Source organism: Passer domesticus, chromosome 1, assembly GCF_036417665.1.
Source record: "Passer domesticus isolate bPasDom1 chromosome 1, bPasDom1.hap1, whole genome shotgun sequence".
NCBI classification, from domain to species: Eukaryota; Metazoa; Chordata; class Aves; order Passeriformes; family Passeridae; genus Passer; species Passer domesticus.
The window spans coordinates 108993782-109011563 of NC_087474.1; the positions used below are offsets into that span (position 1 = coordinate 108993782).

General features: G+C 36.8%; 1 protein-coding gene across 4 annotated transcripts in view; it reads right to left on the reverse strand.

The window, feature by feature from the left end:
• Positions 1–17782, reverse strand: part of GNAL (G protein subunit alpha L) — a 179462-nt gene that overhangs the window by 37542 nt on the left and 124138 nt on the right. For all 4 annotated transcript variants that reach the window (XM_064433291.1, XM_064433299.1, XM_064433307.1 and 1 more), the window contains one exon: positions 16913–17010. In XM_064433291.1, the coding sequence (XP_064289361.1) occupies positions 16913–17010 (98 nt within the window). The remainder of the gene's footprint in view (positions 1–16912; positions 17011–17782) is intronic.

Sequence of the window (17782 nt, forward strand, 5' to 3'; positions counted from 1 at the left end):
TCTGTCCCCTTCCAAGTTCACACATTGTAAGCAGTAAAATAAAAGCAAGTCAGTACAGCACGCACAGTGGTAGTGTATCATGCTGTGAGATTAAAAATAAGACATGGCATATTTGTGAATTACAAATGTTGGCTGGTTCAGCTCTGCAATGTGCAATCAGCACTTCCCATAAAGAAAGAGTGTGTAATTCAAATATGTTACCATTTATGCTATACCTTTTAGCCCTCAGAAATAATTCTCAAAATTATTTGAATTTCCAGTAATATTTTCTTTTAGGAGGACTAACTACTACACATGCAAAGATCTGCAAAGGCAACCTCCTAGTATCAGCTGGAAAATCCACATTAAAAATAGCAAGTTTGGTTGAAAATCCAGTGACAACTCTGGAAACTGCTTAAATGTGAACCTTAAATACAAACATGATTTATGCTCGGACTACTCACTGCATGACAAAGAAAACAGCATAAGCCTCACCACTGGAAAACAAGTTTACGTTAAGAGTTGGTAATTGCTTTCCTTCCAAGTTCTATCACATCACAAATCAAACATGTAGACCTTTTTCTAACAGCTTTCAACTACCAACCACAGCAACTAGAAGAAAATACTTATTTTAAGACAATGAAGAATTACACATAAAAGTGAATGCCTACACTGTTTTTGTTCTTATACCAGAATGAGTTCTCCTATAAAAATCACAGCCACTCAAGAGAGATTTTTTAAAGGTCAGATCAAGCAACAGACCTAACAAAATCAAAGTAAAGAAGACTAAGCCAGCTTAGTCTTCTTTATAGAAGAAATATCCTTAGAAAAGGATATTTCAGAACTACAAAATAAAGAAAATAGTTTGAGCTTTAATGTTAGGCTTTTCAATTATTCTAGAAAGTCCCACTACATTTTGCAATTCTTCTCTAACTGCAAGATGCTGCACTGTCTGCAGTAGATGGGACAAACAGCAGAGTGGCTGCACTGGCTGCATGAAGAGAGATTGCAGCGGGGCTGCTCCCCTGCTAAAAATGCAAAAAGTCATCCCCTCTAGAGCCTCTGGATGGAGGAGATTACTGAGTATGTTTCTCCAAGGCCTTTCTGGAAAACTCTCTCAGGAAGAGCCATTGATGCATGGCTGTGTCAATGCAGCCATGTTGATTGAGGGTGTGACTCTTCTCATACTCCTCTTCTGATAAAACCTCGGAGAAGGCCAAGCCTTGCTGTAAGGCACAGTCCACCCAGGTCTATTGCTTTGCATGCCTAAAATGGCCAGGTGGCAGATGAAGCTATAATATAGTTTAATCAGCAGGAAACTAAATAGCATTTATAATCCTAGCAGTCAATCCTACAGAAGGACACTCCATTCAAACACTGCCTAGCTGCACCGTATTTTCTAAAAAAAAAAGATGCCTTCGTGTATCTATTCTAAATGCAATAACCACAGATCACACAGAGTTATTCATTTTAGAGACAGATTATTGCATGTAACAATTCAGAACCCAGAATGGTCACTTTCTCACTAGGCTGCTGGATCACTGGAAATCCAAACAGCTCCTGCATGAACTTTTCTAACTGACACAATGGATGTACTGGCCCACTGCCTTCACTGATGCTTCTGAAATGCAGGCTGAACTAACTGCCAGGCAACCTTCTGAAGATAATATTCTTTGCCTAGTTAAACTCATGTGGGTGCTTTCTTATCATTTAGCCTGGCTCCTCTCTAGCATCCTCCACGGAAAATACTCTTTCTATTAAGAGAAGCATCTGACATTTGGATGGGTGTATTATGTTTGTTTTACAGAGTCTAAAGCAAATAACCCTCAAAGCCATTACTGGAAAATATCTACATAAATATCTACATTGTTCCCGACAGTTCTACAAGCATTAATGTTGGTCATAGACTTCCCACATTTAAAAGCTCTTTGGTGTCTGCATTTCACAATGAACAACTCAGGCTTTGTCTACATTTGGCACACAGTGAAAACACACTGACTACTGAACACAGTTTTACTGTTATTATAGATAGGGAAAATAGTTCTTAATGACGTTTGAATTGGTCACATTTTACACACTGGTCCTTATGCACATGAAAGACAAAACTGTGAGCTAATTCCTTTCCAACATGGTGTATTTTGTCAGGGTGGTCAGAGAGTTGAGCTGGTTAGGGAAAAATGTTCCCCAATCACTTTCTAAATTTTACTCTGCTATTTAGAGGAACTTGCAACAATCTCTGCATCACAGATTAGATAAGATGGTTATGCTGCTTTACTTCTGTCCTTAATTCTAACGTAAATGTTTTTCTAAAAACTTGAAAACATCTGCAATATTAAACAAAATTTAAAAATATTTAATTTATAAAGTGGAATGAGAAGATACTGGCTGCATTTATTTTACTTTTACTAAATCTGACTATTAGGATTCACATCCCAGCTTTTATAAACTTTTAATTTGCTCTCATGTCAAGCTGTAGTGAAATGGAGCAGAGTTCATTTGATGTGCTGTACAGTGAGCATTGAGAAGGACCAGACCTGTATCTGTACCACACCAAACACCAGGAAGTATTGAAGCTCTATTGATATTTTCTAGACAGAATAATGATGTCCTCGGCAAAGAGTGGCACCAGCAATTACTTCACTGCAATTGGAAAGACAAACTGATACCTATGACTGCACTGTACTGAAAAAGCCTATGACTCCTCCACAGTAACTTTTAATATCAAACAGGGTAGCAGCTTCTACAAGTTCTTAAGAAAGGCACTACCCTTTTTATTTTCACAGATAGCTGAACTGAAAGACATGTATAAAGTACCCAAGGCCACACCAGGTAATGCATTCTTGATTTCATTTCAAAGCTCTTCTTCCTGATCTACTTTGCCCTTTTGTTTCTCCTGTGTAAATAAGGAAGACAAAAGTCATAAGAAACTGAAGTAATGCATAACAGATACCACAAATCAGCATGATCCAGATTACAGCCTGCTGTGAGCAGCTCACAAATTGAGGAGAATTCAAACAATAGCACATGTTCTGTGATTTGGACATTGAGAATTCCCTTGACTCCTTTTCCTATGAGCAAGCAATTGAGAAACACTGACATTTGGGCAATAAAAAACACACCAAGAGAACACTGACTGCCCAGTACAACTACCATTGTGGTTTTCCTAGCTGTAAACTGATTCCTCCCCCTTCATCTCCACTGCTGATTTGTCACAGCTCCTTTAACCAGTGCTGACAACAGGCCATTCACATCACTGTGCATTGTATCACACACAGAGTTTCAGACTCATCCTTAGAAAGGCATCTAACTGTATCTCAAACTACCAAAAAGAAAAATAGAAAGCAACATGCCATAACTTGCAAAGGACAGTGAGCAGGGGATAAAGAAAAATCCAAACAAACAAAAGAGGATGAATGCTTTCAATTTAGTCTCATTCTTTAAATAGAACAGAATATTACAAATGGAAGAGCCAAAAGATTCCCACACCTATACACTTTCACTAACTGAGCTTAGGAATAAGTCTGCTGAAAAACCAACAAATGAGATCAGTGAAAAAACAATTTCTGTAACATTTTATCTTACCATAATCAAAGAACTTACATGGGCAGAACAAAAATCAGCCTTGAGTTTTGTGAACAGAACACAATGCAACATGGGCACAATCATTCCAAGAAACCAAAGCCAATTTACTCCTAATTCCATCTTGCACAAGAACAGAAAGTCATGCAGTGACCCGAAAGGATTTTTTTTTTTTTTAATGGCGAAACACTGCTGTTTGTGATACTCTAGGAACACACACAATACTGGACCACCATACTTTGTTTCTGAATCTGCAGAATGTCTCTGGCATGATCTGACTACAGTGTGGCAGTGCAGCACAGTGCAGTAAAGCTGCAGATTTGGCTCTATATCACATCTCAGCATACTCTTCTGAAAGGCATTCCCCCCAAATAATCCATGGAATATTTATAGGCTGGAGACTAAAGTGTGCCTCTAGGTATAGGGGAAGTGACACAGGGGACTGGAAGACAAGATGGGGAACTAAGAGGCATAGCCCCATTTGGTGCAGGGGGAAGAAAGGGGAGAAGGAAAGCACCTTGTTTCCAGAGCTCCCTTACCTTCTCAAGTTGGTAGCAGACCTGGAAGTCATCACTCTGGGGAGAAACACTCTGCATTACCTGCACGCGTGTAACACATGCACTATTGCTCACACAACTGTATATACAGAAAGAACTTTGCTGCAGAACTCTGCATCTGGTAAGTCACTTCTAGCTCAGAGCACCAGCCAAGGCATGCAGATGAGTGAGTCACAGATGTGAACTGATACCTGCAACTGTATTACATTTAACTCGAAGGAGATACATGTTGAGAAAGGTCTCGAGCTTAAACGTGTGAGCAGCTCCTGGGAAGAAATGCAAAACCTGAACTGGGGCCCCATTATGGAATAAAAAGACAATGAAACTGCTGCACATAAAGGGAAGCTCCTCTTGTGCACAGCCACAGTCGCCCTGGTTGTGCTGTGCTGTCTCCTGGCACAGCCCATGTCACTCAACACCTTCCAGTGTTGGTGAGAAGCATTTTTATTGCTTTTCCTGTTTTAAGTATGTTGAAACTCAATGTAATTCCATATATTTCCTTTCCTTCGTGCTCCTTACTGGTCTCCAGTGCACAACAAAGAGAAGACTAATTTCAATGCCCTCTTCTATTTACATTTTGAGAAACTACTAGGACTTGATTATTTATCTTTTAGCAAGGGAGAAATAAGTGAAGAGTCCTCACATTCCCCAGAAATGAACACAAGTGCTTCATCCAACTGGGCAGTTCAGGCTTTAAAAATTTCTGTTGAGGCCATATAACTGGAGAAGGCATGCTCCTTCATTGAAAAGGTAATTTCTTACTGACAAAGAGGACTTCAAACAAGTAAGTATTTTAAAGCATTATGTTTCTAGAAGTTTGTATCCTGAAGCCAGGGTTCAACTTGTTACTTTATTTCTGTCATCATCTGAGAAATAGGTATGTTACCTGCCTACTTTTAAGCTACTTAAAAGCAGAAATGCACATGAAGCCTAATCTTTGATTTGTTAATAGTTTTATTATTTATATACAACAACAACTTGGAATTTCCAGCATACTCCAATGAGAGTTTCTGATGGATTCTTTACACTTGAGAATGATGAAGGAAGAACAGATTTACTAATAAGATGAAAACATCTGTTCTGAAAGCAATGCCCATTTCCCCCTGCTTTTTTCCCTGCTGGTATGCTTTGTCTGATTACATTGATACATAAAATAGAATAGCATGAAATTTTTAAGAAAAGGTCAAAGGAGGATTTGGAATTGCAGTTAGATAAGCCAACCATACACAACCAGGTAGAGATGTAAGACATTTCACTGTGATAAAAATTACACATTATCTTCTATCTCAATTGCCCAGAGGCCCCAATCATAGAAAATTATCAATTTATCAAGAATAAAACAATGAACAAACAAAACTGTGTAAAGCAAAGAAATGGATCTGAAGTTATTAGTAAGTGGAGAGAAAAAAGGGAATTATGTCAGCCACAAAATTTAGATCAAGACCACAGGTAAGTCACAGGTCTGTGCACTGAAACAGATAAAAAAAGGCAATGCAAATAAACACCCAAACATGCTGGATTCTGCTCAGAAGACTTTCAGCCAATATTGCAATAACTGCTACACATGTGTAAGGTGAAAAATCTCCAGAAAAATAAGCAGCTTTTATGCTGAAATCTCTCCAAAAGAGTGTGATAGTGAGGTATACCTCTGACTCCATTTTAAGAGAGAAAATTGATAAAATATCAGTGATGCTGAAGCTTTTAGGGGTTGGGGAAAGCCAGTAAGTCCTCTGAAGAACCCATAATCTTTTTCACAGGTTTTCATGGATTTCTATGGAGGTACAGGGAATTACTGAGTGTTGTGCTTAGAGAGCACTGTTCTTGATAAACATTTTTGTAAGTAACTTTTTTTCAGGCAAAGAGGACAGCACCACACTGGTTAAAACAGAAGCACCTGTCTCGGTGGTCTGAGGTCCACACTACAATTTAGAAAACTAGAAACAATCCTATTAGACGCAGAGTGAAACTGAGACTTTTTTCTTGGAAAGCCTTTCCTATTTCTCATCTGAAAAAAAAGTGTAGTTGTGCATCTAGCCTACTACTGCAGATAAAACCCATCTTCTGGAACAATGAGGCTGAGATGAAGAAACCTGTCTTGCTTGTGAATAAAGACATTTGTCTTAAGCTCATCCCACAGGCTGAAAGGTTTAGAATTAAATGTTTTGGAACTGTCCTTCAATTATTCCCTTTCTAAAGAAATTCATGGAATGCATGACAATTGACTTTTTGTTATTTTTTCCTTTTTTGAAGATTTTTTTTCTATATTTCAGTTTTTGTGGTCTTCTGTGTATTTCTGACAACATCACAGTATCCATATTTATGTTTATTGTAACTGTCTTTTAGCCAGGCTACCTTGATTGCTCAGAATCCAACTGTGCATTTACTCAAGTTTCTCAACATTCACCTGCACTGTGCTCTTCATATGGTGTGGATAGAAGAGATCTCACTAGCAATGTCTCCTTGGTTGCTTCCAGGATCTTATGTGATGGTTTGCTCTTTTTCTGTCCTCATATCCATTCTGCTCATTTCCATCAAGACATAAGCTAAGCCCCCTCAACATTGTGCAATCCCATGCATTTAACATTTGCCTCATTAAAGAGACATAAGAGACTGAATTTCTGCCAAAAATACTTGGTGCTTTATTACTTTTGCTTTATTTGTGAACCCATATTTATTATCTTCGCCCACATATAATCTTCTCTTTTCATCTTCTTTTTATCCTCTAAAAAGGTGTAACTTGTTTACAACTTAGTAAAAGCACTCCTAAAATAATTTTTAATAATAATTTAATCATTCTTTCAACATACTGTGTATTATGATGATCTCCCTGACACAGGTACAGAATGGTATATTTATAAATAAGTTAACAAATTTATATGAATAAGCTTTAATAGAGGTCTCAACCTTGTCGTTTTTACATAACAGAATTTGCTGGTTACTATCAGGTCAAAACTCCTAAATTCTGCCTGTGATAGTTGTGCTCTCTGCACCACAAACTCCTCTGGAGAACCTCCCACTTTGACCTCAGCTCCTACTGACAGGAGCTGCCTACAAACCTCTGAGGAAAGGGGTGACTAAACACTGCAGAACACAAGTTCTGTTGTCATGCAAAACAAAACAAAACCAAACCACCAAACCCCTAAAAACAAACAGAAAGACTTCCTTGTAGTTAAAAGAAAATGAAACTTGGGGAAACTAGTGACTACATTTGACCCCCTTTTTTGAAGAATTGTAACAATGCCGATGTAGTAAACTATAGTTTACTACAATCAGTTCTGTAGAATGTAGAGAAAGGCTTTCTGGCTTATGCTTCTTTAGAGAAAAGCTTTTCAAGCCCATAATATTTGTGGTGAAAAGCAAGTTTATGGCAAAGTTGCTGGGAAAAAAGGTTTCTAACATCCTGACAATGTAAGGAAATAGGACAACCAACTAAATGAATATAGAAGTCATAGCAAGTTTATGGCAAAGTTGCTGGGAAAAAAGGTTTCTAACATCCTGACAATGTAAGGAAATAGGACAACCAACTAAATGAATATAGAAGTCATACTGGACCAAAAAGTTCTTAAATCTTATTTCTACATTCCCTGAACAGAATAAACCCTGGTGGCAACACTGCTCCATAGGATTCTACTGCTCTTTAATAAACTGATTTTTAATAATTGCTACAGTAGTGTTGGCAATTACATGTTTGACATAGTTGGGCCAATAAGTAAGTGGAGGCCAAGAAATTACACCCATGCTGACCATTAAACTTCTCTACAATGTACTTGGGAAGTAAACTTCATAAAGAATAACTATCCAAAATCTCTACCACTAGGATTTCAGGATGCTAATGCTCAGAATGCAGATCTTCCCAAACTCATCCTTCTAAACCAAAAGAAAGGTAGTGAATCCTTCTTAAAGAAAGACAAAAAACAGCATGGGGGCAAAAGCAGGGAGTAAAGAAATCTAGCAAGAGATTTTGGTCAGAAAATGTACTTAAGGGTTATTTTGATGTTCAGTCCAATTAATTTACACAAACAAATATCTGAAAAACAAAACCAAACCTTCCAGCCTCCCTGCCATCTTCATGAAAGAAAACCAAAACGGAAAGGTTGTTCTCAGAAAAGCCATAAAACTGATTTCAAGATTCACCTTTCCCTACATTAGCACTTATATGTGAAAACTGCTTAAATTCATCTCTCTTTTTTTGATTACAATTAATGGAATTATCAGGGGAGCAGTAAGAGGAGGAACAACTAATTTTGGAACCAATTCTAGAATTAATGATGTTTCAGAAATTTTATTATCTGGTGTGTCCATTAAACAGGATGTCTACTGATACATCTTATATGTATTTTCTTTTCCACTGCTTAATTTAGGCACAAATTAAACTTCAGGTTGAACCCCACAATGCAACAAACAATTCTAATTAAATCAGAAAGAATACTTTTACAAAAGACACAAAAGACACAACAGAATCAATTTCTCTAAAGTCAAACAAACCTTTAAAAATTCTGGCAGCATCACTGTTGTCTTGTACTAAAATGAACAAAATTAGCTTTAACTTAATTATGAGAAGTAGAGAGACACCCTTGAACTGCTTAGTTTCCCAGTCCGATCTGTCTTAAAATTGGGATTACAACCAAACTGATAAATACTATGACTCTATTTTGGTTTAGTCTGAGGTGTAAAATTTATTTTTCAAGCATAGATGCTTAGTCTTTAGACGTTTTCAACACAGTATCAACTGTATTTTATTTTCTTATTTCTTAACTTCTGCATTCCACCATCTTTGTTTTTCCAAATCTGTCAGTGCCGTGTTAATTTAGAAAAACACAACCACCCAAACCCTGGCTTCTTGTAGATCCTAACATAAACAAGGCTGTGTACATCTATGAGTGCAGAGCAGGCTGTGTATGCAGAGTCTGGCCAGGGAGCAGTTTCTTAAGGAAGAAATATGACTCTTGGCCTTTCTTTATCCCGTCATGTGAAACTGACTACTTGAAAAAAGAAAAACTGACCATCTCTAAGTGAAAAATGCACGTGGCATTTAAGAAAACTTAAACTTAAAATGTAAATAATTTGACAGTATCCCATATAACCTGCCATTAAATTTTCAGTGCTCTTCTTTTTTAAGCATTCAACTCACAGTGATTATACAGTTGTTATATTAAATTTTGTATGTAAGCATGCATTTCACAGTAGGTTAGGTTTAAAGTAAGAGAATATAGAACACACTTTTCTATAGAGCATAGTGAAAAAAAAATTCCCATAGACAAAACCTAAAATACATTTGTGTTACATAATGATTAATAAGGTGATGTACTCTTTGACCAACTAATCTCCGCCACTGGGAACATGCACACACTCAGCAATGAATTGTAAATGAACAGACTGAATTAAATTCTGTAGAAATGGAATAAATATAAGTGACTCTCAATGTTCCCTGCAATATAATGAAGCTGGCTTTGGTCATAGTTTACTCTTTCTCCCACGCATACACTGGAAGAGTCCTAAACCAAGAACAGCATATAAATAACACCACAATTGACAGAATGACCCACAACTTCCTTCTGAAATCCACTCATAAATCCTGCATGTAGATTCTAGATAACCATCATTGGCAGTTTTACTTCATTTGAAGACATTTTGAGATGCTGACCCTGAACAATGATTCATAATCAGGATTTCTGGAGTTCAGCTGTATCAGCATGTTTACTGTACTCTTTCTTTAACTTGCCAGTAGGAATACACATTTTTTTAAAGTTCTCTTTATTGGCAGTTATCTGTACTCTAGATAAGATATAAACTTTCAAGTGAATTTCAAAGTATGCTGATTAACTCTGCTATTTTCCTTTCCTATGTTTTAGTAAGTACTTCCATGATTTTAATATGTGAAGTTCAGACAAAATGTCCCTCAGTGAAGTCCAGTCTTGCAGAGACGCCCTCCCTTCCTGCTGCTCAATATCCCAGAGTCTGGCAATTTTTGCCAGTCACACTGGCCCACTGTGCCAGTTCACTGATTCAGCCCTGTACCAGCACCTATTCACATCTGTCCTCACTGCTGCGATGCAAAATAAACACAGTATTTTCTCTTTTAACAATAAATGCAACAGAAGGCTCTTTCTTTGCTATAGAGGATACTGATGCTTTAAGAGTGCATATGCTGAGGGTGACACTGAGTATCTTGGTGCTTCAGCAGTCTTTTGCTCTGGCTTGAAAAGCTCCTCAAGTGTTGTATTGCAAACACAATTGCAAAAGCCTGTAGTTTAACTCTGTAGAAAGGATATGGAAAAATATATCTTCAAATTAAATACAAGATACTAATAGAGAAAACTAAATGCAGAGAAGCTCAGCTGATGGACCTGCTTGCAATTCTCCAATTTGCTGAATGGATTACATTTCCAAACGAAGCTGAATTGCCATGTTACACTAACATGTCATGCACCTATTATTGCCCCATGTGTACAGTCAGGAAAAAAAAATAGGAAAAACATTAATCAGTTGTTCAGGAAAAACTGAAAAATTTGATGACTGGGAGAGGAAAGAACTGTTTCCTCAACAGAATAAAGCCAGCTTTGCTGTATTTTTTCGAAGAAAACTAACATTGTCTAATAAAACATCAAAAAGAGTCAAAGTGTACTTTCATGCATCTGTCATGACTCTGCCTGGTCTTTAGATTTTACTACTCCTTTAAATTGTGGTTAGGAAATATTTTATGTTTTTCTGCCTTTGACTTTCAACCTTTTTGCTTGTCCTAAAACCACAGGAAACAGACCCAGTCATACACAGTGAAGCATGTGGGAAAATGTATGGTTTAAATTTATGTTTGAGCAGCCCATCTAGGGCTGCTTAAACAGTTCTCCAGTGGCAATTAGTTAATAACAAAAAGTATTTGTCACATCAATTTTAAAAGGCAGAGAAGGTGCTGTGTTTATAAACTACCTTCTATCTTATTTTTTTATTTGAGAAGTGCTATTGTGTTCTCTAGGTATGGAAGGCATTTGTGAACTCAAGTGGTTTAAACGGGGGGTACATGCCTGTATGCCATTCTGGCCATTTCTGAATAGTATGTTCATACTGCTTCATCCTCCAAACTGAAAATACAAAGGCATTTTGGAGGTTTCTCCAACTACTTCTTGTTCCATATCTTTGTACTTCTTTTATATTCTTTTAGGATTATAAATCATGGTTAAATTTTGATTACGAAAATTAAGATAGAATTGATTGAATCTAACGATTTTTGTTTAATAAGTGAAGGCAAAAAGAGGAATAACAACAACAAAAAAATCACAGCAACACATGAAAAGGTTATTTCATAGAATTCTCAGCGCATATTTTAAGAAACCACAATTCTGCCTCTTGAGAGTGTGGTCTATTAGTTAGTAAACAGTGAAAAATGCAAGCATTACACACTGGAGAATGACTTCTGTCCTATCTGGCAGCCACCTCTGTTTAGAAGACTCATCAGTGAGGCTAAAGTGATTACTCTATAAATATAACCTCTTTCTCTCTTTTTTTTTTTTTTTACTTAAGCAGTGAATTTTTAAGGTTTGAAAGTGATACCTTATGAAAACTTTAAAAGAAAAAAATGAAGAAACTTTATCATCACAGTGAGTTGTGTATATATATGAACCAGAATAGATGGAAGAAAATAATATTATGGTTTTCTTGTATCACCATAAAAATTTAGTTCTTAAAATCTCATTACATGAAAAATTTGATATTAATACTTTTCCTGTGCTTCTATAAGTAAAAAGTATCAGTCCTATATTTACTAAGCGGTTACCAAATGCAAAAAGAATCACTGCTTTTAAAGACAATGCTCTCTAGATAACAACAGCAACAATAGTAATAGTAATAGTGTTTGGCCTAATCTATCATAAATCTATCCACATTTACTTCACTGCCCCTTATGAAGAAAGAGTATACCAATACACCTGACTGCAATGCCACATTAGACAAAAGAGTCAGAGAATGCCAAGGCAGCTTTTCTGACCTCAGCCTATAGGAGGGAATTTACTGATGACTGTGCATGCCAGCTATTAAATCTTATGTCTAGAAGAGTGCAAGGCAAGTCAAAAATATGCTTGGTTTTAAGAAGCGCTGCTGTTGAGAAAAGAATTATCTTTTTTCTTGCATCGAGAGTTGAATGGGGACAACAACACAAAGAGTTGGGGTTTTTTTTCAATTACTCTACCTAATATAGGATAGACATCTCAGAAATTGGCTGAAACCCTTTTCTAGAACAGAATAACTGCAAAGAAAAAGAACATCTGTGTCTTTTCCATCTATATCAGCTCAAATATGAAATCAATTTTCTTTGGCCAAGCTCACATCCCCTGTGTTTGCTTTCCTGAGAACTTGCATAATGAAGTTTTATTAGCCCCAATGTTCACACAGAGACCAATTTAGGCCTTCACACTTAAATATATCGGAAGTGGTATATTTTGTCAGGGAAAGAAGACTGATAAACTGGGACAAAGTTCTGGTTGAGGGCAGGGTTCCCTTAAATCCTTGGTCTACTTCGTATTCCAAGGAACTGAGTGAGCTGAGTAAAACCTTTTCTATCCAGGGTGAACACACATGCTGCTATTTCCATGTGAACACAAAATTCTATTCTGGACCTTTCTAAAAAACCTGAAAGTAATTGTTTTTGTTTTTTTTTTTTTTAATTTCTAACAGCAACAGCTTGAGCTTGAGCTGTGTGTGACCTAAAAAGAGAAATGAATGTTTTTCTTTTGTCTTTTTTGTCCCCTTCCCTAAGTGTCTCATTCTGCTGGTCTACTCCTGTGCTCTGGAACTACCACCTTTCCCCAATGTCTGAGCACTGCAAGCATCCCACACCTTTTTTCTGATCACTGAAACTAATTTTAGCAAGCCACCTGACAGCTGAGTAGCCAAAACTAAGTTAGCTCAATGCTTACTTTATGGAAACAACAGATGGATATCACCAGACTGGGGGTGCCTGATATCCCCCAAGGATGACTGATGTTCTGAATTGAAATTTTATACCTCTTCATTGCTACATAAATTAATTGACTTAAATTTATGAAGTTTTAAAGACATAACCCACAAGCTTTTTTTTCTGGGTAATTTTTTAATTTAAGGCCATCATACCTAAACCTTTATTTGTTTTGTTCTACATTTACAGAACTTTTCTGCGTGGTTCCCATCCATGGATACAATAAAATTTGGGTATTTGGTAACCAGTATGAAGAAACTGAAATCTTAAAAATGGAGCTGTATTCATCATACAGGAAACGAACTTTTAGAAAACTGTCCTAGAATCACCGGAGAATTTTAATTTCTGCCTATTGTTTATATACTAGACAGTTTAATGCCAAATCTTCTGTAAATCACAATATGAAAGTCCCTCATAGACGTAGAATTTGCTGAATTTAAATTATGTGAATACAGACAAAAAGCACAGTTTGAATAGAGTTCAAATAAGTTAAAGTTAGATGGGAGATTTATCATCATAAACAGAATAAATCTGCCAATATCTGTCTAAGTCAAATGAGGACACAACTAAATAAAATCAACTTTTCAAAGTATCAGTTTTTGAGATTAAACTTGAAATTTACCTGAGAAATATTAAATCAGAGAACAGGGAAAACAATAACCTGTTGGTTTTATGATATTAATCTTGAAGAAATATGTGAGGGTCATTGAGGAAAGAAGATGGCTGATGGCCATGCAATAATACCCCCTCCAAGAGTTACATAAATGTCTTTGTAGCTGGTGATAAAGAACAGTCCTGATCTTTGCTGACCTCTGGCTTGGCCACAGATTCGTATTTGTCACAAGTATCACACGATGCATCAACATGATGTGTGCACTAAATGTATTCCTTAACAATGAAAGAAGTAAGATACATAAAGACTCATATAAGAATATTAAAATTATTAAAATGATTAAATGAGTGAGAATGAGGGCAAGGCAGGCCCCCATTCTCATTCCCGTGAAGGAACAGTATCCTGATAATTTGAAAGGGCATTGAGGATCAAGGAAAATTAACTTTCAGGCATAACGTAAATAAAACATTTGCCTCTGTGTCCTTCTACTACCTCTGATTCCAGCAAAATACTTCTCCCACAGCAATAAAGAAAATTGGGTTAAGTTTTAAAAATACAGAAGCTCTGTACTGTAGCCAAATTAAACTATTCCAAAATACACTGTATTTGCAACTCATTTAACAATCAGCAAGTTTGGTCACTGACATTATAATTTGCTAATAATGCTTTTCAGTATTCTTAAGCCAGCCACCCAACTTGTAGTCCAATGATATTTATAACACATGCTGGGATTTTTTAGGTTTGTTTTTTAAGTTGAGAAGGGTGACCTACTGATAATGTTCTTCCTTCACTACCAAGCAAAACATTAGGGTTTAGCTGATGGCATGGGATATTTTCTCCTAAAGCTGGTGTAGTGGAAACACTGCAGATGTTTCAAAATCCCACAGTAAGCATGTGTATGAGCATTACACTCCTTCCCTTTTCCCTTTCACCAGCGAAAGATGACCACGGACAGGTTCTGAGAGAAATGCCACATGCTCCTGCTGAGGCAGAACACAGCACCTTCACCCTCTGTATTTTCTAAGTGCATGAAAGAACTGGTGTGTGGGTATCAGAACTGCATTTCCAACCTCTGCTCACAGGCTCTCAGTTGTGAGGAGGATGTGACCCCACCACCCTGACAAACACGCATCCAATGCTAGCACAGAAATGTTCTTCTGGGCAGAGGGGCAGATAAAAGTTGGGTGCATCTTTCTGTCAAGATTATACTTTAGTGTTTGAAATCATCAATACCTGAGAGAAAAAGGCTGTTTGATCAGATCACTGACACAGCTGTACCTGAATTTCAAGTTCCTGCTCTAAGACTGAAGGTGTGTAAACAAGGATAAGTCACTCAGCTGTTATATTTTCAGGCAGATCATGACATGAAAAGCACATATACACTCAAAGAATATTTAAATATCAAATGATACTTCATAAAGGGTCTTGAAGGTAAAGAATTATGCAAATGCACTCATTACTATAACAAATAATCTTAGAATAAAGGAAAAGCAAGCCAGTTAGAAGTTATTGACAGAAGAAACACAGAAAAACCCTATTAAACTTGCCTTAACCTTTCACAGAAAAAAAGGTAGTAGGATTTAGTTTTCTGTTCCAAGATTTAATTCTAGATCCAATTTTTTTCCTCATTTGTGTTTTGGTTTTGGACACAACATGAGACCTAACATTCTTCCTGTCAGAGCCTGTAGATAGGCATAATTTTTTTAAAGGGAAAACACACTACCATTAGCACGATAATTTGATGTATTCCCAGTTTTGTCTGGCCCTTTCAGCACCATTTTTCAAAGTAGGATTGTGAGACCCTTACTGATCACTGAAGTAGGGTTGACATTCATGTATTTTAAATACGTACTGTTATTCTGTTTTCTTGGTCTGATCTTTTAGTGTGTGAATAAATACGATAAACAGTCAGTCTGCACTTTTCAGCAAGCACAACTCAGATCTGTACTATTGTGGTGGTGATGAGCGAGGACAGAGAGGAAACCCACTGATTACAACCTAGGACAGCTGTCTAACTCTCTCTGTGTACAACCACTGCTTTAATTTCCAGCTACACTGGACTGTGAGCAAATGCCCAGGTTTTGGTAAATGCACTGAGGTCAAATGAGTTCCTTCATACACATATCTAATTTTTCCTCACTTCCATGTGCTGATGAATCATTTTTTCCCAAAAATGGTCTGGAAAGAGGGAAAACAAACTATGACCGGCAGCACCGAAATTCCCCACTGGCAGAAGCACAAGTCCTTTAGTGACATGGATCTACTCCTCTTCTTCAGGCTCAGCACCAAGAGCAGAGAGGAGGGAAAAGCAAAACACTGAGTGCAAGAACAGACTTGTGGCATTGCTGCTGACCATACTGCCAATTAGATAAATCATAACACACTGGAGCGTGTTCTCTGGCAACCCTAAATCACATAGCAACTGCATGAGTACATATTCTTGCAATAGTGGTTCACATGAAATGTGTATTTTCGAAGGAAATCTAACTCAGACCCATGTTACTATCAAGGACAGCTGAGTTTGTAGCATTTGTAATGTTAACAGACTATTTTTTGATTAATAGGTTTTCATCACTGTACTATGTATTTATTTGCACCTTCACAACCTACTAGACTTCTCAGAACATTTCTGACCAGACTGAATCTGTTTACAGATTTTGACTAAAAATCTGTTAAAATGTATATGTGTACATATACATTTGTGGTATATGTGTACCACTTCACTTCGAAGGACAGAATACCAAATGTACCACTGCCTTTAATCAAATACTGCTTATAATTTTTTCCACCTAGAAAATATATTAGTAATGCAGGTATGCAATTGGTTATGTAAATGTCTCAGAAATTTTTATGGAATGTGAAAAGACAGAGCAATTTCAGCACTGTCTGGGTCTCAGAATTTTAAACAAAGGGTTCTCCTTAGATTGACTCAACATTTTTCCAACTTAATAGTTTCAAATGAAATGATTTTATGTAAATCAATTTTGAGTGGAATAAGGATACTTGAAGTTATTTGATTTTTTTATACTTTTCTTTATTAGATGTGAAATATTTGAGGCAGAATATTTAGTTGTATAATAATGGCAAACGACGACAATAAATTAATTTTGCTCCACCTATACAGAGAATGAAAATGTAAATTTCTACATTGCAAAACTCCTGAATTTTAGTGATATATTTTCTAACTTATAGACAATCACATTCTTGGCTATAAATTTCATAAAAAGAAATACTTACTACTGTGCACAGTCAATCAGCTGATATTCGTTTGACCTCTCGAAGCACGCCTTTACACCTTCATCATCCCAGAGCTTTTTTGCATGTTCAAAGAACTCCTGAAAATTGGAAATGCAATAAATCAGAGAACATTTCTCAATTTTTTCGTTCCCCAGTCTGTGCTGTTCCTTCCCCCAACCTTCACGCTTTGTGCTTTGCAAAATGATAGATTATACACTTACAGAAGAAAAGCTACAAGCATTTATTAGCAAAGTTGCAATAAAATATACAAAACATATGACTGCTGAGAGTTTCCAGCACATAATATATAATGAAAACTGTCTTCAAAATTCATGCTAGTCCATATACAAAATTTACTGTAAGTACAAAAGTTACCTAGAAGCATGTTCACTTCATTTTAAACTGAATTTATGCTCTGTCAAGGACAAGGCATAAAAGTGACGCAAAAAGCCGCTCAGCTTATAAACATTCACTTTCCAGAGAAAGAACCAGCCTGTAACTTTAAAAAGATTGCGCAACTTTTCCTGAAAAACACAACTTTCCGCTACTTGGTATTTTTTCCTGCAATATAATAACTTGATTGCAAGACTTTCAGAGTCTTTGCTCAACATGCATCCTCCAAAAGCTGCCTGGCACAATGTGCTTTTCCTAGCAGCTATCCCAGGCTACCCAATCCAGAAATGTCTGCCAGCAAGCTTAATTCAGGATTATTTGAAAGAGGAACCAGAGCTGTCCTTTGTGCCAGTGAAGCCACAGCACACATGGCCAGAGAAGGTAGGCTCCTTCTTATCTCCAGCCCCAGCTCTAGAGACTCAAGGATCCAGCTTGTTTTAGAGCTGGGAGTCCATTTTATGCTTTATCATAACTGGT